The sequence below is a fragment of the Culex quinquefasciatus genome, chromosome 3 (genome assembly GCF_015732765.1).
Source record: "Culex quinquefasciatus strain JHB chromosome 3, VPISU_Cqui_1.0_pri_paternal, whole genome shotgun sequence".
NCBI classification, from domain to species: Eukaryota; Metazoa; Arthropoda; class Insecta; order Diptera; family Culicidae; genus Culex; species Culex quinquefasciatus.
The window spans coordinates 155,918,182-155,944,805 of record NC_051863.1 but is presented as its reverse complement, the minus strand read 5'-3'; the positions used below and the strand labels follow the sequence as shown (position 1 = coordinate 155,944,805).

Genomic DNA, 26,624 nt, shown 5'->3' with positions numbered 1-26,624 from the left:
CACACGTTGTAAAGACATTTTAAGAGTGCCCAAAATACGCGACTTCTAGATGGTTAAGCCAAAAGACATCGATAAGCCTTGGTGCTACGGCAAACCGGGTTCTCATCAGCATGGAACGATATCCATTGTGTTAATAAAATGGAAGTTTTAACAGTATTTGGAACAATACAATTAAACCCTCAATTTCATTACCATGACGGAACTATCCTCGTGGCGCAGGGGTAGCGGCTTCGGCTGCCGATCCCGATGATGCTATGAGACGCGGGTTCGATTCCCGCCTTATCCACTGAGCTTCTATCGGATGGTGAAGTAAAACGTCGGTCCCGGTTTCTCCTGTCTCGTCAGAGGCGCTGGAGCAGAAATCCCACGTTAGAGGAAGGCCATGCCCCGGGGGGCGTAGTGCCAATAGTTTCGACGGAACTATCCATGCCCCTTGACAAAATGAGTACTATAACGATCTTTATAATACTCCCCTGGCAAGGCCCAAGGAAGTTGCTTCTTAAATAGTGTTTTATATCAAATAACAATTACAATTGTTTATCTAAATTTTGAACTAGAACTGTGTGCGATGGCCGGTAGCGAAGTTATGGGAAAGTATAATTAGCATACTTTTTTTTCTATTACTGTCTAAAATATTCTTTGTTAAACTGGTTATGCCTTTAACATAACATAACACCTTTTTTAAAAAATATTCTTTGTTCAACGGTGCAGATTTGTAAACAATCCAGACTCTATTATCCGAAGCCTCGATTATCCGAAGTTTCGATTATCCGAAGGTTTGTATGGGACTTCGGATAATCAAAACACGAACAAACATTTTTTTTGTTTTTTTTTTTTTTAGTTTTTTGTTTTTAATATTAAATTTGAGTTCGGCGACCTCATTTTAGTCAAATTTGAATAGTTGAATTGAATAACAAAATGCCTTTTTTTTTGACCGCCATATTGGATTTAAAATTTTTAAATCACTTTAGCGTAGTTTACTGCCCATGTTCGCATAAATGTCCCATATGCAAAAACAGCAAGCTGAGAAAAACGCATTTGAAGTTTGTCCCATATATATGGTTACGTTTTAAGTTTTCGCAAAAAAACTAGATTTCCTCCTGATTTCTAGAACAAAGTACTGGATGTTATAGGCTCTTTCGAAAGAGCATACGATTTTGAACCAAACTGCATCAAAAACTCGATCTCGATTAAAATGCATATGGGACATTTATGCGATCAGGGGCAGTTTAGGGGTCATAGAAAAAAGACAACGAAAATAAAATGTTTTTCGTGATTCGATTATTCGATGTTTTGATTATCCAAATTGAAATTTTTCGAAGGCCTTCAGATAATCGAGTCTGGACTGTATCTGAAAAATATATCTCAGAAATCTTTCAATATCATTAATATACTTTGGATTGGTACAGCAGCATCCAGTTGCTTTCGAATAAACTTTCGTTAAAAATATTAATTCCGCACATTCACTAAACGGGAAATGTCTCAACAGCCGCATCCGATTGCTTGCCTTGAAAATAATAGTTTATCCGTTTATCTCACGTATGCCAATGGTCGTATCGCTTGCTTAGGGCGAATCCCAGACCATCACAACTAGAAACTCCCCACGACACTTACGCAACCTTGTTGTTTAAGTTCGATGAAATTTGGTCAAACGGTCAATTTGGTCGAGTTCCACAATAGGGCTGGGAAAAAGAACCATCAACATACCCCGTGCTCATCCCGTGCGTTGGATCATCTTTTACCACCTGGAAGAAAAATCGCGATTTTGCCAAAAGTGGATAATAGCCGTTTTTTCAATGATGGGCAGTATAGAACTCAGGCAATTCCTTATTTATAAATTCAAACGGATTTGTTTCCTGCACCTTTTGCTTACGAAACAGAAGCCGCAGCCATTAGCCCACAGGGCCGTTCGAATTAAGCATCTGATCAATGCGTTCATGTAAATTCAGGTTTTGTGTAAATCTGATTTCAACAAATAAATAGTTTCAAATACTTTTATGCTAAAATAATGTTTTTCTTAAAATACAAGTTGTGCATGGAAGGTATAAATTTCAGTATAAATTTTCAAAAATATATTTCATAAGCATATTTTTTGAAGATACATTTTCTGATCAAAAATCATGTATTTAAATGTTTGGTAACTGTGCTCCTCGGTAACTGGGCTGTAGCCCAGTTAAAAAGCAGACAAACGTCAAAAAATCAAAACAAACCGAAATGATCGAGGGGCCAGTGGATGCAAAAACCAAGTCCAACAAATTAAAAATCATTAAATCAAATTTAATAAAAATAAGTACTGTAGTACTGTAATAGGATGTAGGGGAAATTCTCGTGTGTTTTTCAGGTTGCGAATTTGGTCCTTATTCCATCATTTAATTGTTTTAAAGAAACCTGCTTGTTCATTTCACATTAAGCTATTTATAACTTGATTTCTGTTAAAAATTGTTTCTAAAAGCTGTAATTGAGCTATAATGTGCTGATTTGCCAACATTTCCAAAAAATGCATTTAATTCGTTTCAAGGTATTGACTTTTAACTTGCATCATACAAATTTATTGACTGCCATAAAATCACATATTAAAATTGATGATTCAAATTTCCCCGGAAACCAGAAAAATTACGAGAAAATTAAGAATTTAATTCCAAAGCTTACCGAAACGAGCCCGGGTGATTCAAATCTAAAAAATCGAACCCCTCTAGTCATGATTGAGGTAAAATTCCGCAAAATGTGATATTATTCGCGACCAACCACTAAGAATGTGATAACAATGAAGCCAAACAATCCCCAAAAAATCCAGCAAATTTAATTAATTTAGCCAAGTGATCTAACGGCCATCTCAACCAAAGAACTTCCAACAAGTCTTCTGGTTCTGGGAAAATTTGTAACTTTTCATCATTTTGTGGGGAAGAAATTCTTTCCAAACAATCTGAAACCTTCCCCACAATCAATCAAGTTTACAGTGACTCAACTTTCCTTTCTATCGATCTAAGTTTTACGTAAATCGAGCTGCTCGAGTGTGACAAACACTAAACAGAGCAGCAGCGCCTTTACGACGTGGTTCACGGTGCAGCAGGAGGTCATCCAGCAAGTGCCTCCTGCGGCTGCCGCCGCTACCGTCCTGATTAATCGAACACAACAAAGTTCTGTTTTGTTTGCACGGGCATTTCAATACAGTTTATGTAAATTGAGAGCTACTCAGCAAGTCTTGCTGCGGCTTGTTTGCGTTTTCTGACGAATCGTGACCAGGAAGTCGTCTCTCCCTCACCTGAATTGTAGTAATCCTCAAACTCGTAATCGTTATCCGACGAGTATTCCATGTCCGATTCCTGGTCTGCCATTTTGACGACACGAGGATCTGCTCCTGGTTCAGCTGCTGCAAGTTCCACTAACGAGACAATGATTGCTCCTGTCTTCCCCTTTTCACGACGGAAGTGGTCAACACTTCAATCCCTCCTCCTTCTCCCTCTCCGGAACCACTTTACTTATTTTCTTTCCCCCCTCACCACCTTTCGACGGTGTGGCCTCTTCTTCCGCTGCTGCTGCTGGACAGACACGATTATTTTTATTTCACCTTGAATTTTGCACTTTTTTTCCACCTTCTCTTGAACTCTTTTTTTCTCCCCACTTTTTTCGGTCGGAAGCTCCCGGAAGTGACCAAACTCAGGAGTTCATTGCGGACACCGAATGGTTACGCAAATCCAACCCTTCACGAACCCTGGAACCACACTGTTACGACGGCGGAGGTAATGACCCACGGAACGGGCAGGAACCACGCAAAGATTACGCGACGACGGAGTGTGTTGTGATGGTGCTGCTGCTGGCCATCAGTCTGTGGGGAAGTCTGATTGTGAAAAACGACAGCAGCAAAAAAAAGGTCTAGCGTAAACGTCAGTGGCGGAACCAACACATGTAAACAGAGAGCGTAGAGATAGAGGATGACACGCACACGGGTGCACTGGGTGCGAGTCGACATAAAAGTCGCGTCAACTGTCAACAAACAAGTCGACATACGAGGGAAGGGTTGCCAACATGGAAGATTTTGTTTGAAACATGATGGAGCCGTAAATAAACAAAAAAAAACATTTCTGGAGTTTTTTTTTTTGAATAGGACCAATAAACCAAATTTCCAGTTTTGCTTTTTGGGTGTTTTTCAATACCCCTGACTCAAGGCGGTTTCAAAAACACCCAAAAAGCCAAATCTGGAAATTTGGTTTATTCCGAGGTTTATTCTAAGGTTTATTGGTCCTTTTAAAACAAAAACTCCAGATTTTTTTTTCATTTTCAAATGAAAGTTCTAGAAATCAGAATGAAATTTAGTTTTTTCGCGAAAACTCAACACGTACATTCTAATCGGCTCCCCACCACATTTACACACAAGATCCTCTGTAATTACTCTTAGCCTTAAGTAAAATGTAATTACAAAAGCCGACTCGGTCCTAACCAGGTCCCAGCACCGAAAAGGACCTAATAAAAATAATTTTATGAAAAAAAAAACACGTGCATTCTAGAACAAAGTACTTCTTATTGTAGGGGGAGCGGCCGCGGCTGATTGGTTACGGTGTTCGCTTTGTAGAAGAGAACACATAAATTTGAAATGGTGAATATGAACGAAAAATCAAAATCGCTCGAGGCGGGGTTCGATCCTCCGTCATTTGGATTAGTAAGCATAAATGCTAACCACTAGGCCATGACGACTTGGTGAGCGTGGACTGGAATTAGGAATACTGTTGCAGAGAGCGAGTTGTGGCGCTATAACCACGGCAAATGGTGCTCCCAACGAATACAACAAAAATCTCGGAGCGTATGGTGGTGTGTCCCCACGCTTCTTCCTCCCCTGTCGATTCAGAATTGTGTTGTTGTTCGAACACTCAGTGCTCAAACTCAATCCAAATACGAGTCATCTCTGCAATACGGCTTTACGCAGTAGGCCTGGCCGCTTTAACGCTTGTGATGTTTCAATGCATTTCAATGCAATGGCGCACTACAAATGTTAATAAATGACAAGAAGAGTGCTAGACGCCATCTAACCTAAGGCACTCTCCAGGATCCCTTCGAAAGATTGGCTGCGCTAGGGTCTGATTAGATTAGAAAACTCAACACGTACATTCTAGAACCAAGTACTGGAGATTGTAGTTTTTTTTTAGAAAGAACACACGATTTTGAACCAAACTGCATCAATAACTCAAAAGCAATTAAAATGCAAATGGCTCATGCGATAAAAGGCAGTGCTTTTGCATTCCAAGAGACACACAATTTCAATAAAATTTGTTAATCCAGAAATTCGTTTGAGCTGAACCATGAAGTATATCGATCGTAGCTCCAATTAATTTCTGGATTATTATTAGAGAAGTAGCATTATTATCTAAAAACAGCTGTGTAGTAATAAATTTCATCTAAAATTTAACTTTTCTTGAGGCAGAGCGTTTTGGACATGAATGTGGTAAAACCGGTTGCTTGACAATTAAATCTTACGGCTAGTGGACCAGCCCGGATCGGTACTCACTCAATTGATGCTGGCGTGAAAACCAACCAATACGGCCTTCTTTATGTCAGCTTCCAGTTGGAGACCTGAGGTGAGTTCTGTTGTGGTTTGGAAAATGTTATCACATGAATCTGAGTAACATTAGCATTTATAACCCAAAGATACCGAACCAAAGATTCCGAAAAAGGAGGCTGCTAACAGATCGTATACAAAAAAAATGAAATTCGGATCATCCGCTTGAATTTCCGGAATTTCCGGGAAATTTACAAAATTCTCGGAAAACGTTTTCTTAATCGGAAAGAGAAATTATTTAACGATCAGGCTCAAATCTAGCAAAACTATGTAATTGGGTCCCAAAATTAGGCTTAAATTGGTGATATTATTGCTTTTAACGATAAAGCTTATTTTTCTGAGTACAGTGACCCTTTGTACGACCGCAAAGGGTTAAAAATGGATTTTTAATTCAATTTTTGAAAATTAGCTTGACAGAAAGCATCCTACACTCAACCCCCGGTGGTTGGTCACTTTTTCGTTTGACACTTTTTTAGTTTGTACCCCGTTGGTTGGTCAAAGTCAAACTAAAAAGTGACGAACTGTCACTTTTTACACGGCGCTCACGCACACTTTCAAAACAAACGTTTAGTAGTGTGTGTGAACTCCGTGTAAAAGGGGTGTCAAACTAAAACCGTTCGTTTGACAACAGTTGGTGTCAAACCATCAGGGTTTGAGTGTACTTGACAGCGTTTCAAGGAGAATATAGTTGATCCTGCTTAAAATGTTGTCTTGTCAATATTTTTATTTGCAAAAAGTAAATAACAAAAAAGTGATCAGAAATAGTTTTTAGTCGTGTTTAGGCGACCCTATTGGGGCAACGTCGAAACAAAGAGTCGACTGGCAAAAAGACTATTAAATTTTGTTAACATTTCGATACATTTTTCATTTTTCTAGAAATAAATTGCAGCGCAGAAAAAATCTCAAAAAAAAATCTATGCGCAAAGCTAAACTTGATGGCAACCGGGCTATATTCAAACACTAGTCGACATAACCCAGTGAAAAATATCGCGCTTGCAACCCAATGTCGGAACTTAATCGGCCCGATTCTCAGCGCGTTTAGTTCGTTGTCGTAATCGTGAATACCTCGTATTTTTACACGATTACGAATTTCTGCTTACATATCAAGTTTAAATCCACGTGTTGATCAGAAATTCTATCATTTTACGTGAAATTGAAATCAACCTCCTTATTTCAAAAGGAAACAGTTAAAAGTTTAAGATTTTGTCGTAGATTCAACACGCTTTCAAAAATGGACCCCACCACGTGGCACTCCGGCCACGTGACTCTAGCCGACAAGAAGCACGCGCTTTGCGCGCTACAGGAAACGATCCGGTTCTGCCGAACGCCTGAGGCCCTCACCCACTCGACATCCCGCCTGGTGGCCTGTTTTTCCTCGGACCCGCAAGTGATCCAACAGTGCTGCGATCTGCTGGCAAAACTGATGACCAAAGACGGCTTTACGGTGGGGCTGGCCAGCGAAGCGCTGGGACGGTTTTTGCAATATTTGCCGTTGTTTTTCATGTGTGAAGGAAATGGCGGGGCTAAGGAAAGGATGGTTGTTGGTTTAGCAAAGCTGATTCAAAGGTAATTTTGATGAAAAAATGTATTTTCTTAGATGTGGACTAGTATTTTTTCAAACAGATTTACCAAGATCATCAATGCTAACGATCAAATTGTAGCAGAGTTCCCCTTTGGTACACTGTTAAATTTAAACCAAATGATCTTGAACAGTCCGTTGAACGGATCTCGACTACTGGTTGACCTAATCCTACAAACGACGAACCTTTCCTCAAGTCTACCAAACCGTTCTGACCACATGGTTTCGAAGGACATGAAGAAGATGATCGCTACCAGTTACAGCTGGCTTCGCAATAGAACCAGCTCGTACACCGATGTTCTCGACCTGTCTCGCTTCGCCGATTGTCTACTCGAGACCTACCTGGGCGTCAACCCGATGCCCAAACAGTACTGGATCGAACTGCAGCTGGAGTTGATCTACGGTACGATCTTCGATCGTCTTCTACCCGATAGCCGTCCCGTCATCGTCGAATTCTTTCTGACCGTTTTGTACGGATTCTTGCGACGCGAGTTGGACCTCGATGTGAAGCTTGCCATTCTACGGGTTTTGCTGCAACGTGGAGAAGGACTTCACGGAACACTGACCACGTTCTACCGGAAGACTGCTGGCAGTGGCGATCTTCAATTTTCTCGATTCAAGGTGATCGTGACTGAAATTTTAACCCATCTGGTTTGGCGTTACGAGCAAGGTTCTTCGAACGAGCAATTTCTAGATTTGAAATCGAAGCTCGACAAAATCGTGCAGGACGTCGATTGGTCGGAGTTGATTGCCGGGAAGTACCGAATCTGCCAGCTTCCGGTGGCCAAGCTCACCAAAGCGAATCTCTGGATCATCATGCTGGTACAGTACTTCGAAGCGGAACTGGCGGAAGATCGAATGGGAACGGAAGAAACGTTCGACTATGTGACCAACCTGGGCACACTGGTGAGCGTTTGCTTCCTGAAGCAGTTCCAGTTGCCGGCGTTTTTGATCAAATTTGTGCTGGAGGCTGTTGCGGTAAGATTTTCAAGTGTTGCCATCTAGTTTTTAAAACGAACGTTAGAAATTGATGCGTTTGTCACACAGTAGTGTACTCTAGTGGATTGACGGTAGATGTTAGTTTGTGATTGAAGAATGGAAACTATGTTTTTTTATAGAAATGCCACAACCACACCCTGTACAAGAACAACGAACTGGTGTACAACAATCAGTTGCGCCAGCTGGTCCCATCGACCAATTTCAAAGCCGTTTTGGACTCCTCCCGACCAGCATTCCCCGACTTCGCTGGTTCCACCAACAGGCCATCTTCCCGTACAAGACGGAATTCCAACGTCACCAACGCTTCGAAGCGCTCCAGGAACGGCTCCTCCCGGAATATCTGCTAACCCCACAAATCTTGACCTTCTTCCCCGAAGCTTACCTCATGAAAACCCTCCTGTCGCGTGACATCGACCTCATGGTGCTCACGAACGCTTGCCTCATCCTGTCACGTGTCCAGCTATCCGAAACCCACCTCGTCAAGCTCGTAACCTCGAAACTAACCCGCAAGAATCGAGGACTCCGCTGGCCGCACTATCTACGAGCAATTTACGGATCGCTGGCCGCACTCACGCCCAAATCCCGCACGGAACTGGTCGGATTCATCGCGATGAAGCTGTCCGGCTCTAGCGCAGATTCGGAACCGGAATGCCTCACGCTGCTTGTGGACAGTCTGATGCGGATTTTCGCCACCAACCCTAACCTCAAAGTGCCCGACGATTGGAAGCTGCGACTCAAGGACGTTTCGGATGGTTTTGAATCTTAAAAGCAAATAAAACCAAGGGGAAATCATATTTTGTAAATTATAATTCTACAATAAAGGTATTGCTGAATTTGGACTCGGTATTACAAAAAGCTCGTTCTAGAATTATATTTTCCGCTAAAAAATATTCACTGCGCTGGGAAAAAAGAAAATGTAAATTACTGAACTTCTATTGCTTGCGCCGGAGGCGCACTTTGATTAAAATTGGAACATCATGATAGGCGTCGTTTAAGCGATCCATCCAATGTTCGGAGTACCTAACTAATTAATTTCCTGCGTAGAGCGTCTAGATTATTTACAAACAAAAAAAAGATAGCGCGAATTGAACCTAAAGTCGTCATCGTTATTTGATTCGCGAAAGCTACAGAAAATAATACATTTAAGAAGAGGCTCGCCCAAAAAACGGATGCGAAAAATAAAATGAAATAAACACATTTCTAATTTGCACTTCGAAATGGTTCGAGTCGGGTTCAAAGTTCAGGTTGTGATTATCAGTTTTTGTTTTATTTGATTTCTTTCTCATGCTTTACAATGTTGAGAACTGCGTGAGGGGGGAGGAGGGAACGGGTGATCGATGGAGGTGCAGCATATTTAACAAGAACTTTCAATTTCTGTGTTTCTATTGTTTCTGCTTGTGTTTCATTCAACAGTTAAGATTTGGTGCGGTTTACATTTGGTCGAGAAAGTAATTTGATCAACTTTTGCCGTCACAGGCCCTTTTGGAAAGTGAGCCTCCGTAACGCATCGGCAGCCAAAGTCGACATAGTCGACGCGCTTGGCTCAGCTGTCAAAGTCTGAAAAAAACCGCGTGCTCAGTTTGACGAACCTTTTCGCGATAAAAACAAGCAAAAGCAATTTCCGCATTGGTGATCCTTCCGGATCTACGGTAAAATTTGCAGTTTTGTACGAATTCAACAGTGGTGACGTGAAGTGACGGATTCCAGAAAAATCTTCTAATTCGATCTAGTTTTGAAGAAAAAATTAACCGAATCAAATAGAACATGATTCGCTTTCACAGCTTTTTGAATTTGTTTTGACTTTTCTTTTGTTATTGATTAAAAAAAAACAACAAAAGAATTCGTTAAACAAATTCGAAATGCTGCAGAAAAGAGCACATTTTCTGTATCATCTTGGGGAGAAATGGCAGGTCAGCGGAGCGATGACAGGGTAAACCAAAATCTACCTCCAAAAGTACATTATGGTGGCAAAATTTGATCAAATTACCACTCCAAATGGGAAACCGCCTTCTATGAGTGTTTATAGAAATATATAGGCGCTGTCGTTGACTGTTTTTGCAGTCCAGATTATTGAGTTTGCATTTCTGTAGAAACTACGTTTCTACCGCACAGTTCAATATTGATTATTCATTCAGATTTGTATTGGCTGTCGATTATATGAGAAGGGTTTCTTGCTTTAAATTGAAAGATCTAAGATTTTTCGGGTCGTTTTGCTGCATCTTCCCCAAGGGAAGATTGTTCACTTACGGACAATGAGTAGGAGATATTTAAATAGTAACAGTAAATGTTTAGTTTAGTTACATTCTTTCGTTTTTTTTCTTTGTGTTTCGATCCTATCCATTTTTTCAAATTGATTCCGTTTACTTGCGGCAAAGATATGAAGCGATGTGAATATGCAAGGTTTGTTTTTGTTTTCTTCCTAAGAGAAAATGAAATGATTCTAATCAAATGTGTTTTTTTTTGTATATGAGTTTAGTGTATGTTTCGCATCGCGCGCTCGCGTGAGTCCTTTCTCGATTTAATGGCAATGTTTCCGACGACGATGCTTTCCACCTAGCAATTCCGTACTTTTTACTTTCTTTCTCTTTCTCTCTCTGTATAAGTTTTGTAAAGGTTAATTTTTACAAATAAAAAATATTCTTGTATATACCTTTTGAGCATTGGTTCGCGTTCATTCTTCGTCGCACTCATTCTGAGTTCTATCACGCTCAATTTACTTATTCTTTGCATACGGCTAAATAAAAACAGACGGGGTCACGTGACTAAATTAAATTGATCTACGCGTTTACAAAGTATACTATATAAAGTTAGGGTGAGGACGACTTTTTTCATGAAACTTCAGAACGCGGAAATTCCTCCAACGGAAGCAACGAAACTGGAAAGTTGTGGACAGCAGTAATAATTTACCGAAAGTAGCGTGGCGTTCTGACTATTCCGCGCGCGGACAGGCATTGTTGCATTGCTCGTTTTAGTTTTTCGTTCGTTCCGTGCCTAACCATCATACTACCTTAACTATGTACAAGAATCTGTCGCTGTTTTCCGCAATCCTCTCAAACACAGCGTTAGATCAAGGTCTCCCTCTCCGGGAGGATGCGTTGCGATCAACACTAAAATTAGTCCAGAATTAACTTCTCATCAAAATCAAAATTCCACAATTAGCAACTCACCTACGCATACAACGTACTCTCGATGTAGCTCGTCGGCACGAATCCCTCCTCCCAGCCGGTGGGACCACATAACCTCCGGACGCGCGTCCAGCCGTCACCCTGGTCCAGCTCTATCACGAGCAGCTCCTCGCCCTCGGACATCGGAATGCTTCCCTCACTCGTGGCTAAAAGTCACAAAAATTAAAATCCGCAAATCCCTTCGAAACAAGTCACCAACTCACCATCGAATGGGTACAGCGCCTTGCACGTTCCGAGCGGTTGCAGCGCGTCCGCCTCGTAGTACATCTCGTCGTTGATGGGCTGGTCGTTGGTGCTGCCCTGGCCGGAACCCGGCAGCGACGTGTGCGACGTGCCGAGGCCACTCTCGGGACTAGCGGAACTGCTGCAAGGAGGCATTGAGAGGTGCGTCGTTAGCGGGGGAGATTCTTGGTTCTTTGCAGGGGGTTTTCTTTCAAATTAAGCTCGGCATGCAATAATGGGTGAGATGGAAACGAAATGAAAACTGAGAAGGAACAGGTTGCATTGTTTAACATGCTGGATAGATGAGGAAGTTGTAAAAGAATAACTTGAAATAGGTTGAAACACTGCTCTAACTTCAAAACAAGTGTGTAAGTTTATATTACTTAGCACTTGATATAAAACAGAACATGCACACATTATAACAAACATCGAAACTCAAAAGTACATTCATGAATTAAGAATGTGTAGAAAAATTGTCAGTCGGTGTAATTTATTTGCTACCACACAGGCCCTTTCGAAAAGACAACTGTCGTAACGTCAAAGTCGACATAAGCGAAACGCTCGGGTCAGGTGACATTTGCGTCTCAGATGTCAAAAACATGCTCAGTCAAACTTTGATTCTCGCGTTGAGAAGTTGAATATTTGAAAATTGTAGTGCAAATAATTGCGATTTCGTTTGATTGTCAAAGAAACAGCAGAGTTAAAAGTGCTTTTTATTCTAACTATCCTCGACCCGGATCCGGATACCTTGGAAATAGTCTAATTCGATCTAGTTTTGAAGAAAAATGTTGTGACCTGTAGCAAACGTCAAACTCTACAAAATTGCTGCCGGAAGAGATCCAGATAAAGATCCGGTAGCAAGTTTGATTTGATTTGACGATTCTGGGGGAGTCGAAAATTTTGGGTCTGTAACTGCGTGCATAAACAATTGGAGCAGGTGGGATAAACTGAATGTTGACATTTGGTATTCTATTCAAGGTGACCCGGATACCTTGAAAACAGTCTAATTCGATCTAGTTTTGAAGAAATATGTTGTGATTCTCAAAATATTTGACCGTAGCAAACGTCAAACACTCCATATTTGCTGCTGGATTTTTTTCCGGAAGAGATCCAGAAAAGGATCCGGCAGCAAGTTGGTTTTGATTTGATGTTTGCTGGTGGAGTCAAAATGTTGTGAATCTGAATGTTGACATTTTGTTCATAGAACCTCATAAAGAAAGTCAATAATAGCGACGGAAGAATCGGGAATGTAACTCACTGCAATCTGTCACTTTTCGTAGATGATCATTGTTTGCAAACAAAATGTAAATAATGAAAGATGGTCTTCAGACTGATTAGGAAGTTCGGGAGGGATAGCAAATTCTTGACTTTTTCTCGACCAGCAGCTGAAATCTGTAGTATTGGTTTAAAAAAACGTGCAATCGAAACACACGCGGCACAACTTCACAAAAACATTCAAACAAGCACGCATTATCATAACAAGTCAAGGTTAGTTACATGAACAGGACTCCAAAATCTACTAATCGAGTGAACGTATGACTGATGAACGAATGCAACGGAATGAAACTAGACTCGGGGCTTCAGGGAGGGAGGAAGGATGAAAAAAGGACAATGAGAACAACATGAGCATGGTAACAACTTCTCTAGGGTGATACGAATAAAAATATGAAGAATAAAGGTAGAAAAACAAAGGCAAATGTATAAATATAGTGGTAAGAATTCAGATTATACCCGTTATTGTTAATATTAAGCCCACTTTGCGGTTGCTGTACACTACTCTCTGATGCTGACCTGCTTAAGCTACCGGCGTCGTGGTCCGGATGGTCCTCGCCGTGGTCATGGTCGTGGTGGTCGTGATTGCTGCTGCCGTTGGAATGTCTGTAATTCGAGAGACTTGAGACGCGGGGTGGGTTAGGTTAGGCTGTGAACGAAAACACGAGAAAAGAATCTGCTACTCACCTGGAGGACCGCTGGGCACTGCCCCGTTGACGCCGTTCACGGTTCGGTTCGCCTGCGGGCTGTGCTGGGCGATGGTTTGACTGTTGGCCTGATCGAGCAGCTTCTGGTACCGCTGGAGCTCGAGCCGCAGCTTGTCCAGCTTGTTGACGGACTCGTTGAGCTGTTCCTCGACGGAGCGCGGGTCGCCGAGCAGCGAGTTGGCCTCGTACACGCCCTTCATCTTCATGAGGCCCTCGCTGGCCGCTTGCTCCTGGGCGACCTTCTGCTGCAGCTCCTGGACCTTGCCCATGAGCTTTTTCCGCCGCTGCGTCGGCGGCAGGTCGCTGAAATCTTCCTTCATACCGTCCGTCGAGAGGTTGTTCTGAAAAGGTTGGGATTGAAAAAGTTAGTTGAGGTCGTTGAAAATCTTCGGGATGATAATCTACAGAGACTTGCGCCATGCAAACGGTGAGATCGCAGACAAACAGACGTAAAATATTGACTCAACAATCGACTGTCACTAGAGACATCTAGTTGTGACGCTTGTAAATGAGCTGTGGTGAATTCAAAACAGCCGTGGTGAGTTTCGATTTACGTCTGTTTTCTGTGGTGAGATGTACGACTTCTCGAAATGTGATGAGTTAAAAAACAATACCTAGGTAAGATTCACACAAAGTTTGTAAGAAACGCACACACATAGACTCTAAACGCTCACAGAAATAGGCCACACGCACAGAGTTGTTTCAAAGATTTGGGAAAATTTTGTTAGTAGTACTAAAGAAAGCAAACGGGTCGAAAAGGGTGACACACACTCGTTGAAACAATTGCTTCATTTTTCCGAAAAGAAATATAAAACAGTAGAAAAAGAGCGAAGTAGAATAAAACCAAAACTAGATTACTCAATAAACACTTTTTGGCATACCTTCACTTGAATGCAGGCTTCAACAATCTTCTGTTATTTTTTAAGCGTAAATTAATTCGTGTGCATTTTTGTTTGTTTGTTACAAGGTGTACCAATTTGGAATTTTGACCCCCGCAAAATTGCACCACGAATTGCATCAAATTTGGTGAATTTCCAAATCACGAGTTTTATGTTTTTGTGGTGTGTGTTTTTGTGGTGGGTGGAAAGGAAGTCGACGACGTGACGCGCAAAACAAAAACAAAGAAGAAGAAAGCGGAAGAAAGAGAAAGAGAGATTAATTGATCAGGTATTTGGTTCACGTTTTGCTATAAATACATAATACAACACACACAGGGGCAGGGCACTTGGCTATGGCTATAAAAGACACACGCAAAACCGACTAAAGGACAGCCATTTAGCGAAGAAGCTCGAGGAAGGGAGAGTTGCGCAACTCTGCGGTAGCGTGCATGTTGTACTTGAGTGATTTGTAGTAAGAGGAGTGTTTTTTTTTTAATTTTCATATAAACCAAATTAAAAAAATAGTGCATAATTGCATAGATTTTGGCAATATTTTAATTCTTAGTGTAAAATACGCAAATGTTCTTCAAATGCTTTATTTCATTAAAATATTTTATGAAATAAAGAACATTATACGATATTTAACAACAATATTATGTATTTTTTTTTTGAAATCTATGAAAATTTCTGCATTTTTGACATCTTAGAGTTTTTGTTTGACTTGTTTGTGACCCGTTTTGTACAACGATTAAAATCACACTTGAAAGCAATTTCTGATCACTTTTTGTTATTTTAATGCAAAAAAGTTGACAAGACAACCGTTTTTTGATGAATCAACTATGGTCCCCTTGGAAAGAGCCGTCAAGTAGGACCTTTTCTTTTAAGAAGGACCAAGAGGTAATTTTTTAAATTGAATTAAAAAATAATTTTAAACTCTTTGTGGTTGTACAAAGAGTCTTAATGCTCAGAAAAATAAGCTCTATCGTTGTGAACAATAATATCAGCTATCTAAGCTTCATTTTAGGCCCAATTATGATGAAATATAAATATTAAAAAATATGGTGTTTTGTAAAAAATACAGAATTTCAAACTAACAACCAACTAGCAACTTTAATGTAGTTAAATATCGCGCTATTTGATGCCCATTTTGGAAACTGTGAAAATTTTAGTATTTTGAAAAAATACAGTATTATGCGAAACTTGAAAAATTTACATTCTAAATATTTTACAAAAGTGCAATATTTTTCGCCAAAACTGTAGCTTGGTGCAAATCTGTAGAAAAAAAGAAACGGAAGTTTTTTGAGCACCTTAAAGTTTAAAACTTAAAATCGAGATTAAGACTATTAGAAGCTCTCCATAAAAACTTTAAATGTAATCAAATCACGAGAAAAAATCTTTGAAAGAATAATAATTTTAATCTTTTTAAAAGCATTCTCTGATTTAAAAAAATAAAATTTAAAATTTCATTATCTTAAACTCTTTGTCATCCCCTTTTTGATTTCAAGGGCATTATTGTTACAAGGTTTATCGATAGAAATATCGTCGATAATATTATCGTCTAACGATAACGATAATGGTTATCGTTATCGTCGGGACGATAACAATGATCTATCGTTATCGTTATTCCGATAATTCTATCTTAAATTTAAAAATTTCCTAATAATCTTACAGTAGTTTGGAGTAGTTTAAAGCTCAAAAATCAAAAATAAGACAATAACAAAATAATTTTTTTGTCGAGATTCGATTATCTGAAGTTTCATTGATTCGAAGTGAAATTTTGTTGTACAAAGTTTTTGTGTTAAATTATTTTTATTTGTTATTTTTAAGAGGAAACGCCCTTTTCAATAAGTTCTATTTCCATATCCTTATTAAGTCATTTTGTGTTTCTCTTCAACCTCAATATTAGATTATATTTTAGAAGAAAAAACTCTAGCATTCTGTAAAGATTGTCTTAATCTTTGTTAAGGTCCGATATTTGAGAACATTCGCATTTCGTGATAAATGTGAATATTTCTTCAATCAGTTTACCTTAAAAAGAAAAAAAAACAAGTTCAAATAGTTGTTTTGAGTCGTAATGTATCATATTGCAATAATCTCGATACTGGGAAATTATATATTTGCTATTTTTTAACTTCAAGAAAATCTAATAACAAGTTCATGCAACAAGCTTGTGCAACTTTTGAAAAATCACTCTGTGCGAAATAAGATTCGTAAAATTTTAAACTACAATTTTGAGTCCTCAAAAGCTCAAAAAACGATCTTGTATTTACAGATTCTAAGAAAAATTCTAAAGGTTGAACTAGTTCCTTAAAATAATGAGTCTTCTTAAATTAACATTTCTTTGAATAAGTGTAAATTAATTGTTACTGAATTTATTGAAAAGAAACAAATTTGACCTTTCCTTTTAAAATTATTGGCACTATTGGCATAGTCAAAAAAATCCCGGGTACCGGGAATTCCTGAAATGGCCAACTCTTCGATTCAGGAAATTGGATATCTCGAGAATCGTCAACCTCTAATTATGGGTATCAAACGAAGCGAAATTTTACCTGCACTTTCACTGTTTTAGAGTTTTTGAACGAAATATTCAAATTATCACAAAATACCGTTTTTTCTCAAATTTTTATAATTCGCAAACTGGATATCAAACGATTCGAAATTTTGCATGCATTTTCACTGTTTTAGAGTTTTTTGAATAAAACACTATAATTTTCCGAAAAAAACGTATTTTCTCCAAAATACTCAAATTTCTATAATTCGCAATAGGTGTGTCTTACGATTCGAAATGTTGCTTGCATGTTTTGGAGTTTTTTTGAGTATTTCATAAAAAAAAGACTATAAACCAGTGAAAATTAAGCTAAAATACCGTATTTTCTCGAAAATACTCAAATTTTTTAAATTCGCAATATGTGTATCAGACAATTCGAAATCGTGCATGCATATTCTCTGTTTTAGAGTTTTTTTTTATATGAAATACTAAAATTTTCCCAAAAAATGTATTTTTTCTATAATTCGCAAATATGTGTGTCTTACAATTCGAAATGTTGCTTGCATTCACTATTTTGGAGTTTTTTTAGTATTCTATTAAAAAAGACCATAAACCAGTGAAAATTAAGCTAAAATTTCGCCCATATTGAAAATTATGAAATTTTGAGTACTTTAAAAAAAGGTCTTTTGTGAAAATTTTAGTATTTCATTCAAAAAACTCTAAAACAGAGAATATGCATGCACGATTTCGAATTGTCTGATACACATATTGCGAATTTAAAAAAATTGAGTATTTTCGAGAAAATGCGGTATTTCGTAAAATTTTAGTATTTCATTAAAAAACTCTAAAACAGAGAATATGCATTCACAATTTCGAATTGTTTGATACCTGTATTGCGAATTATAGAAATTTTAGTATTTTCGAGAAAATACGGTATTTTGTGAAAAGTTTAGTATTTCATTCAAAAAACTCTAAAACAGTGAAAATGCAAGCAAAACTTCGAATCGTTTGATACACATATTGCGAATTGTAGAAATTAAAGTATTTTAGAGAAAATACGGTATTTTGTGAAAAGTTTAATATTTCATTAAAAAAACAAGCAAAATTTCAAATCTAGAACTAACGTCATCGTTATTGAACCTCGATAATTTTATCGTTAACAACTTTGATTGTTAATCTTCTATTTTTACAAAAAATGTTTAGAGTTTTTTTATTTGTTTTTTTTTTTTTCAAAATGAAATCATTATTTAGAAAAGAATTTGGAAAAGTCGGGAAATATTGTCGAAAATGTCAAAATTTGATTTGAGTGGTCACCCTGAACAATATTGTTTAATAGTTTTGAAATTTGCAAAACATAGAAAAACACAGAAAAATGTGGTTAAAACAAGTTTTTATGTAGCTAGTTTCAGTATGTTTACCAATAAATTGTTCCTTTGTAAATTTGTCAATTTCTAATGAAAATTCGCTTACATTAGGTCGAGTTTTCCCATTTTATAAATTACAATGCACCACTCAAATAAAATAAATTTAATTCAATACACTTACAAGGAATTCCCCTTGCATGCATTACATCATCCTAACCTACAAGTGGGCACATATTCAGTAGTACTTCTTCCTCATACAAAGCACAACTGTCCGACTGGCAAAGGCGCCAATAACAATAAAGACATGATGGCATCATCGCTCGTTCAGAGGCTCCAAGTCACGTCGTCCCTTCGGACGAGCTTGTTTTACGCAATCGAGTCCTTCACCTACAATGGCCACCTCCTGAAACTGCCGGAAGATTGCTCGATTGCTTCCGGATGCCCTTAATATGTGTCCCTTCGGGCACGGTTCCGCCAGTAATTATTGAATCGATTAGGAGTGGCTACACTGACTCACAAGTGTTGCCAAAATTATCTCAGTCGAAAATTTAACGGTTAATTTGAATGAAAGGAAATTCACCACAGCGATTCAAAAATTCACCACAACTCATTTCCAAGCGTTTGACAGTTACAGTCCAACAAGCAATGTCCGAAAGTGCACCAGCTGCGCAAAACATATCCACCCCCGCAGCATGGGCTGACCAATTTGATTGATGACCGCGTCTCAATTGACCAACGTTTGGCGAATTTTGGGTCGAACGTTTACCCTGTCCCCTCGAGGGATGGATTGTTAAGGTTTCGCAACGAGTCGCTAGTGATTTTAAAACGCGTAGAAGGGTGAGGCTCACTTTCACCATTAGTCGGCGACTATTTATTCGATTACGTGAGGTATTAATGGGCTGTGGAGGTGCGCAGTTTTTTGGTGACAAGTGGCGAGCTTGAGGAATTGTTGATAAGGGAAATTTGCTGTTTGAATTTTCGAATTACTTTGGTCGTTTAATTTCAAATGTTTCAAAGCTCGCAGATTTTTAATATCATTTATTTATCATAAAGTTTTTATACACAAATAACTAAAATAGCAACACTGCAGTTTGCACTGAAATGATATACTAGAATTCAGCGTGCATTTTAAAGATCATGGCAGCATCATTCTTGAGATATTATGCTGACTGCTAGTATGAAACCATTTATTCGCTGATTATAGTTGATTTAGAGTTCTTCAAGCAGGAAAAAGAGACAGTTATAAGCAGATTTTTGCAAATAATATTCACAATGTGCAAGCAAAGGATAATAGCTTTTTTATCAATTTTTCAAATCTTTTGCTTCACAAGCCTTTAAAAAACTAGACACAACACTAAAAGCCTGTGTTCAATATACAAAGTTTGCCCCCTTTTTAAGTTTGTTTAGCGATAACATTTATCAGCAATTTTGTGTTTGTTTGTTTGGCATGTTGTGTATCTGTGTGTAAGCAAAGTGCAGTGCGCAGCTCCGATTTTAGCAACATCCTAACACACACACAGTGACATAAAACGCGTTAAATACTCACATTTGCCGAAACGGACCAGATTTTCGTTGTCGCGTTTGTTTTGTCGTTTCGGGTATTCGTCACACAAACACAGATTTTTTTGGGTTAGTTGAAAGTGAAGAGATTAAAAAGTAAACAACACTTTGAGTGAAAATGTGTAAGCGAAAAATGCGTTTAAAATTAGTCGGAAAGGAAACGATTGAGACGCACCAAAACAATTGTCACGTTATCTTCTCGTTTTTATGGTGTAAATTTCGACGTCGCTCAATCGCTCTTTCGTTTTGCTTATCATCTATGTAGTGCACTAAACCCAGAAAAAGCCCCCTGCGACAAGATAACAACTGTCGATAAGACGTTTCGACATGTCGAAAAGTGATTCTTCTGTTTGTGCCAGTTTTGGAAAAAGTTTGTTATCTTATCGACTAACATTTGAAAAAGGGAAATCATGATAATTCCGAAAAATGTGATAAAATTCCCAATTAACCCTCTTCAAACGTTAGTCAAGCAACTCGCGTGTCCTGGCACGCTCCCCACTACTTCACCCCCTCCCCCCTCTGAGAAAGGAACTTGGGCCGGTCAATTAGAGATAACTAATTTTACGATGTTCAATCTTGGTGAGGTTGACTTTCGTTTAGCGTGCTGCCGTTTCTTCCACTCTCCATGAATGAAGGCACACGAGAGAGTTTTGTTATTTTGTTGATTGGAAAACTGTTGACGGTTGGCAATAAAAAGCAGTTATTTAGGTAGCGATGATGGCACGGGGAAAAATGGGGAGCAAGGAGAGAACTATTTGGATTGAGGAAAAGATTGTCCTGATTCAGGAAGTAAGGAATTATGATTTATTCTTTTGAATATTAATTTATGTTCAAATGGGAGACAAGGAAATATTGATGCCTGAACAAATTTAATTAAGCTTATTGAAAATGCTGATGAATTCTTAAGAACAAACACATTTTTTCATTGTGGCATTTTGCTTTTTTTTAAATCATGTATATTTCCGAAAATTAAAACAGTATAAGGCCACTGCAAGTACTTTTTAAAGTTTATGTTTTGAAAATTTTGTGACCACCTCAGTACATGAAGCCTTCCTTGAACAATCAATGCAATATCTTCCTATTTGTAGAATTTATTTTGACCGAATTCTGGCAAAAAGTTTTGCCAAAAGATTTGTAAAAGCGAGTTTCCTAGTAAATCCGCTAGAGGTCGAAAATCAATCAAGGTGTTAATTAAGATATCAGTCCAGGACATTTGAAGGTTATCTGAAAATTAACCCATTTTATGCATTCACCAAACGTGCAGATAGATCCTTTTGAAAATTTAATCTAGACTGTAACTATTGTAAAACTTCATAAAACTTATTGTTTTTTCAAAAGAGATTTTTGGGACTCAAGAATGAAAATTATACAAAATATTTATTTCATTTTTTTATTATTTATGATAACAAGACAACTGTAAATTTCACAATCCATTTCTTGGTCGAGATAAAAGTCGAGTGAAAAAACTAAAATATGTGAACATCTTTCATTGTAAACAATACGGTTTTGACGAAAAGATTGAACTTACAATTTACAAATTTAATGTAAAATTGTGCAATTTTCTTCTCACTTTATTATTTGTTTTTTTCAAAATTTCAAAATCGAACCCAACCTTTGAAAGTGTTAAAAATAATTATTTCAAGCACTTTCAAGTAGTTATACTAAATTATACAATTTTGTAATTATTTTATGGAACAGAGCAAATTTTTAAACAAACTTCGCACAACTTTTAGATGATTTTTATATGAAAAGCTATTTTTTCACAAAGTTTCAACTTTAAAAAACTGTATCACAACATCCAGCAAATTGAATTTTACATATAAAAATATTTTTTGAGATTTTGTTTGACCATACTTTATTTTTATCCAGAATTTAAAAAAAACGTTGCACTGGTACCAGATTTTGAACCATTTTAAACTCAAAATATACATGTTTAGTACCTAATGTCCAATTTTTTTCTAAAATTTTATTGTGTTCAGAAGGTCATTTTGAGCAACTTTAATTCTACGAAAAACTATACTTCACTTTTAAAGGTTTTTTTGTCTCATTTTTAGTTTTTTAATTTGCATTTTTCTTGTTTAGTTTATGTTTGTTTTTGGTAATATTTGGTCTGTTCTACAACTTCCTGTCATTACATTTTGCTTATCTAATTTTTAATGTCATTTTTCAATTTTTTTGCTTGTTTTTCACATTTTTTGCTAAGAAATGGCACCACTTTCATTGAATTTGTAAAAAAGTGCGAAGAGGCATAGTCTGGGACACTACAAAAATTACTGCATACTTTTTTTTTTACTCACAATATGGGAAATGTTATTAAAAAACACAGCCAAAGTTAACCCCTAAAAAAATGACATTTTTAAAAACATTTTCAGAGTCTCATAAAACAAGTGAAACTTCCAACCCATAAATTTTCTAAAATTTTAAGAGTTCTTCGTTCCAATGCTTTTTAATGTTATTTTTAACATTGGTTGAAAAATTGATTTTTGGCAATTTTTAGATGGATAAACCTTTTTTCGAAAATAAAAAATAATCATATCGTATTTTAGAAATTCAACTATTTAATGAACATATCAAATCGATCAAAAAATATCTCTTTTCAAGATACAGATTTTCGAATGGCCATTTTGTATGACCAGCCTTCAAAATTGTATGGATCATTGTATGGAAAAACTTATGGTGAAAAATGGCTTCTTTTGACAATGAACAAAGTTTCCATCGAATAAAAACAAAGGGAAAATATGCCCATTTTAAGCTTAATAAGCTGTCGTATTTGAATGATGCTGGATAATCTGGATTGTTCCTTGAAATTCACTAAAACCAAGTACAACAACGAGTAGAGCAACTTTCTGTGAACATTTCTGTTTATTTTCACTTTTATTAAAAATTATGCTATTCCTTTTACAAGCATTTTAAAAAAAAATATTTCAAAAATGCATTCTAATCAGTCGAGTGTATTGGGCCACGCCCATTTTTCTATTTTCAGCTTAGTTCTTTTTTCTTCCAGCGCTCTTTGGGTCTGCTTAGTGCTGCCAAAACTGATGAAATTTTAAGCGAACACTGACGAAAAGTAGCATTCATAGCGAAAGTTTCCTGGCAGCACTTGCTCACCCAGCAAGCGCTGCACGAGCATGTTGGTGGTGTTGGTGACCACCCTTTGTTCTTTATTTGCTTTCGCTCCTCGCTCGGTTTTCTTCAGCCTTCGATTGGAATGGGTCGTCAAAATTCAAACGTCAAAAGACTTGGCGCGTTTGTTTTTTAGATGGCGCTTGCTAATTATTTACATGTTTCGGGATTATTTTTCAAGTGAGTGACGAACTAATGTGCAAAAGAACATGTTGCCGGTAGTTGGAAGCAATTTTATATCTTAAGCGCTTTGAAATCGTTAGCGAGAGTGAAAAGATATTGATGGCGACTTTCGTTAAGCAGTTAACCTCTCATCTTGCGCGTGGATGTGTGTGCCACTAAAATGATGAGAAATGGTCTCGCAAAATAGATATTAAGTGCATTAAATTTGATTTTTTTGGCCAGTAAATGGCATAAATTTGCGTGCTTACTCGAGCCGGTGCTGTTGCTGGTAAGTTTATAGCCTCAAACTCTCCATATGACGAAGATAGGTGTTTGATTAGAAAGGGTATATTTCCCCTACACTTTAATAAAGAATGCAGGTTTTTTTTTAATTTAATTAGGTATCTAAGCAAATTTTTTATTTTTTTTTCAACTGTTAGAGATCAAAAAAGCTTGTTTTCAGGTCAGGGCAAGTATGAACTATTTTTCTCTCGGAGTTTTAAAATTTGAGAAAATGAACTCAATTCTTGTTCGAAAAATATTGTTTTAAGAATTTGTTAAAAAAATAAGTATTACTAAGTAAAAACCCTCCAGTTTTAATTTTTGAGCTAGAAAATTGGTTATAAGTTTTTCAGCATAATAAGAATTGAAATTGAGAAGGTAAGTTTTTCTAACAGTTTTAATGGATTTTTCAACTATTACATCTTTTCAAATGTTATTGTCGACTTTGACCTTTTTTTAAAAAACATCTTTTTGAAATAAATCTTAAAACCGATGCATTATCTGATTCAACATAAAAAATATTGTTTACAAAAAGGTTTACAACAAATTTAGACTACTTTTAAACCCAAACTGATTCAGGATTGATGGCAAGAATGCAACAATTTTGGAAGAAAACAAAATTTTCCCTGGTTGATAACTCTTAAAAATTATTTAAAATGAGCGCATTTCCAATATTGAAAAAAATCGATGAAAAAAAAAATTCAAATTAATAACTCCATAAATCTCAATGTTTGGTCAAGAATCCAGTAATTTGACAAATTGGAAAACTTGGATTGTTTCGTCGAAGAAATGATTTTTAAACAACTGAAGAAAACAACAACATTTAGAACTTTTTGGGACGAAACATCAGCTCAGAGGATTCACGTGACGGTGGTTGGGGGTGACATTCGACAAGCATCCACAGGTGATAATCACACGCTACACACTCACTCTGTCATTATTAGATAACAAATAAAAAATAAAATTACTCCAAGCCAAGAATTGCATGCTGCCCTACCTTATTGCTGGTAAAGATCCCAAACAGTCCGACGCGCTTTTTCAGCTTGTCCTTGGTGGTGCCCTTCGCCGTCAGGTGGTTCAGCCCGGCCCCCGTCGAGGTGCTGTACGTCTGGGAGTTGTTGGAGGTGTCGGAGTCGGCTTTCGAGAGGTCTCGAAGGAAGGTCCCGGGCGGCTGAAAGCCGGACTGGTACCTTGAGAGGAGAGAGTGGCGAAAGAATGTTACGACCTGTTCAGGGTGTCAAAGAGGAGGTGCAATTACTTTTCTATGACTTTGAGCGAATCTTCCTTCTCGTTGATGGAGTCCGCTGCCTTGACCATGCCCTCGAGACACCGCGCGATGATGGGGGCGACCGCCGATTCCACGTCCGCCGCGCCCTTGATGAACTCCTTCAGCCCTCGCGTTCGCTTCTCGTCGAGCTCCTGCAGTCGGTTGAACACCTGGAAGAATATGAAGTTGAAGACATTTTCTCGGACTTCAAGGTGTGAGGCAACTCACCTCCGGCAGCGACGTCTCGTAGTGCGTCTGCTGCAGCTTGTTCGTCTTCTGGAGCTGGTTCGCGTACTCGTTCTTGGCGTCCTCGGACTGGCCGCACCGGATGTTCATGTTGTTGCGCTGCTTCTCGACCTCCGCCCGGCTCAGGTTAAAGTCGGCGTCCGCTTTCTGGTACGCGTCGATCGATTTTTCGGCCTCGCGGAACGCCTTCTCGTAGTTGCGCTTCGCCCGGTCCAGCGACGCGATCTGGCCGCTCAGGTTCTGGGTGAGGTTCATGCCCTCGTTGAGGGACTTTTTGCGCTCGTCCCGCAGGTTCTTCGCGAGCAGCGTGATGCCCTGCAGCACCTGCAGCTGCAGGTTCTCGGCGACGACCTCGCGCTGGCCGGCCAGGTCGGCGACCTCCTTGAGGATGCACTTGAACGCTTGGAAGGAGGAGAATCTGGGAAGGAAGGGGAGAGTTGAATTTTCAAGAATTGAACTTGTGTGTGTGTGAGTTTCAATGGCCGGCAGCGAAATTATGGGAAAGTAGCTTATCTCAGCCTTCGTGCTACTTCCAATGATCATTACATGAACTTCACCCAAAAATCGCGGCACGCGACTAAACCTGCCCCGAGTTAATCAACCCGATTAACTGCCTCGTCGAGCAACAACCACTCTCTCTACTAACGGATTTCCAATCACACTCGAATACAACAATTTAATACTTACTCATTTTCTTCGTCTTCTTTGCTCTTTTTTGGTTGATAGTTTTTGACGAGCCGCCTGGAAATTGTAGAAAGAAGGGAAAGAGGGAGAAAAATAAATCAGTGATCAAAAATCGACAAAAAAAATAAGTACCAATCGAAACGTAAACCCCACCGAACAAAGGCAGTTAAAATCTAGATTAATTTTTGGTGTTGTGTATTTTTTTATGGATTTGATCGAGCGGAAAACCGTTACAAACAGCCGCAGCACCAATTTCCACAGACACCCAGGCAGTTGTTGTTGTGTCATGGCGTGAGGAGTCGTCGACACTCTATGGGACTTGACGCGTTGGCGGTCAGTGGCCGCCGCCAGCTCAACCAACTTGGACCGATTGATGGTAGTAATCAACGCGAGAGACACTTGTTGGGGTGAGTAGTTTTTTGGTGGCGAAAGGAGGCCTTTGAAAGGAGTGTCACCACTTGGTTTGGCGCGATAATTAGTGGTTTCTTGAAGGTTTCTAATTGATTTCACTTGGATTTTTATGGTTTTTTTAATAAGCTACATCCACTGAAAAGAAATGCAGCTTTTTTCAAAATTTACTAAATTTACAAAAAAAAATCTTGCCGTGTCCACTTGTCCTCATTTTAGCCACGCCAAATCGGTACAGTTCCATTGACCTAGAAATAGATCCCTCAACACTACCTCTCTCCAACCGTCACGTCGTCGCCAATGGTCTACCCCTTCTCTCACCACTGCTACTAGTTGCGGTAGGTTACAATTTTTTCAATTAAATTCTTTCCAACTCACTGCACTTTGCCTGCTGCAATAGGCCACCAGCTACACTACTAGTTGGTGGTGTTTTTTTTTTCTAAGTCCCGCGTGTTCATTCATAGAGAGAAAAAAATGCCCACCACCCCCATACTTGTTGATCTACTTTTTCATGAATAGTGAACACCACACTCAACCAGCAACGACAACAACTTTGCACGTCACGACGTCGTCGAGAGTGTAACTAAAACCGAACCGGTGGCGATTTGTGGGTTTAGCAAAAAAAAAAAAAACTGGCGTTAGAATAG

General features: G+C 38.5%; 3 protein-coding genes across 3 annotated transcripts in view; 1 reads left to right on the top strand and 2 right to left on the bottom strand.

The window, feature by feature from the left end:
- LOC6050316 (potential E3 ubiquitin-protein ligase ariadne-2) overlaps positions 1-3,866 on the bottom strand; it is a 46,426-nt gene extending 42,560 nt beyond the window's left edge. Inside the window, exon 1 of the mRNA XM_001866911.2 lies at positions 3,263-3,866. Coding sequence (XP_001866946.2) covers positions 3,263-3,335 — 73 coding nt within the window. The 5' untranslated portion in view covers positions 3,336-3,866. The remainder of the gene's footprint in view (positions 1-3,262) is intronic.
- A 2,916-nt stretch (positions 3,867-6,782) lies between these two features.
- LOC119769310 lies at positions 6,783-8,654 on the top strand. Its single transcript, XM_038261297.1, has 3 exons — positions 6,783-7,117; positions 7,328-8,108; positions 8,249-8,654. Exons 1-3 carry the CDS (start codon positions 6,783-6,785, stop codon positions 8,474-8,476), a joined length of 1,344 nt encoding a protein of 447 aa, XP_038117225.1. The 3' UTR covers positions 8,477-8,654.
- A 264-nt stretch (positions 8,655-8,918) lies between these two features.
- LOC6050317 (formin-binding protein 1-like) overlaps positions 8,919-26,624 on the bottom strand; it is a 51,619-nt gene continuing 33,913 nt past the window's right edge. The window contains 11 exon segments of the mRNA XM_038260007.1: positions 8,919-11,236; positions 11,297-11,460; positions 11,518-11,678; positions 13,268-13,414; positions 13,496-13,515; positions 13,518-13,856; positions 14,397-14,426; positions 24,370-24,562; positions 24,631-24,809; positions 24,868-25,303; positions 25,573-25,626. Coding sequence (XP_038115935.1) covers positions 11,297-11,460; positions 11,518-11,678; positions 13,268-13,414; positions 13,496-13,515; positions 13,518-13,856; positions 14,397-14,426; positions 24,370-24,562; positions 24,631-24,809; positions 24,868-25,303; positions 25,573-25,626 — 1,723 coding nt within the window. The 3' untranslated portion in view covers positions 8,919-11,236.

Bases quoted from the DNA above. Each gene is read 5' to 3' on its own strand.
- LOC119769310 (XM_038261297.1), top strand. From the start codon at position 6,783: ATGGACCCCACCACGTGGCACTCCGGCCACGTGACTCTAGCCGACAAG. The intron at 7,118-7,327 runs GTAATTTTGATG...CCTTTCCTCAAG, and splicing joins TTAGCAAAGCTGATTCAAAG to TCTACCAAACCGTTCTGACC. The intron at 8,109-8,248 runs GTAAGATTTTCA...GTTTTTTTATAG, and splicing joins TTGTGCTGGAGGCTGTTGCG to AAATGCCACAACCACACCCT.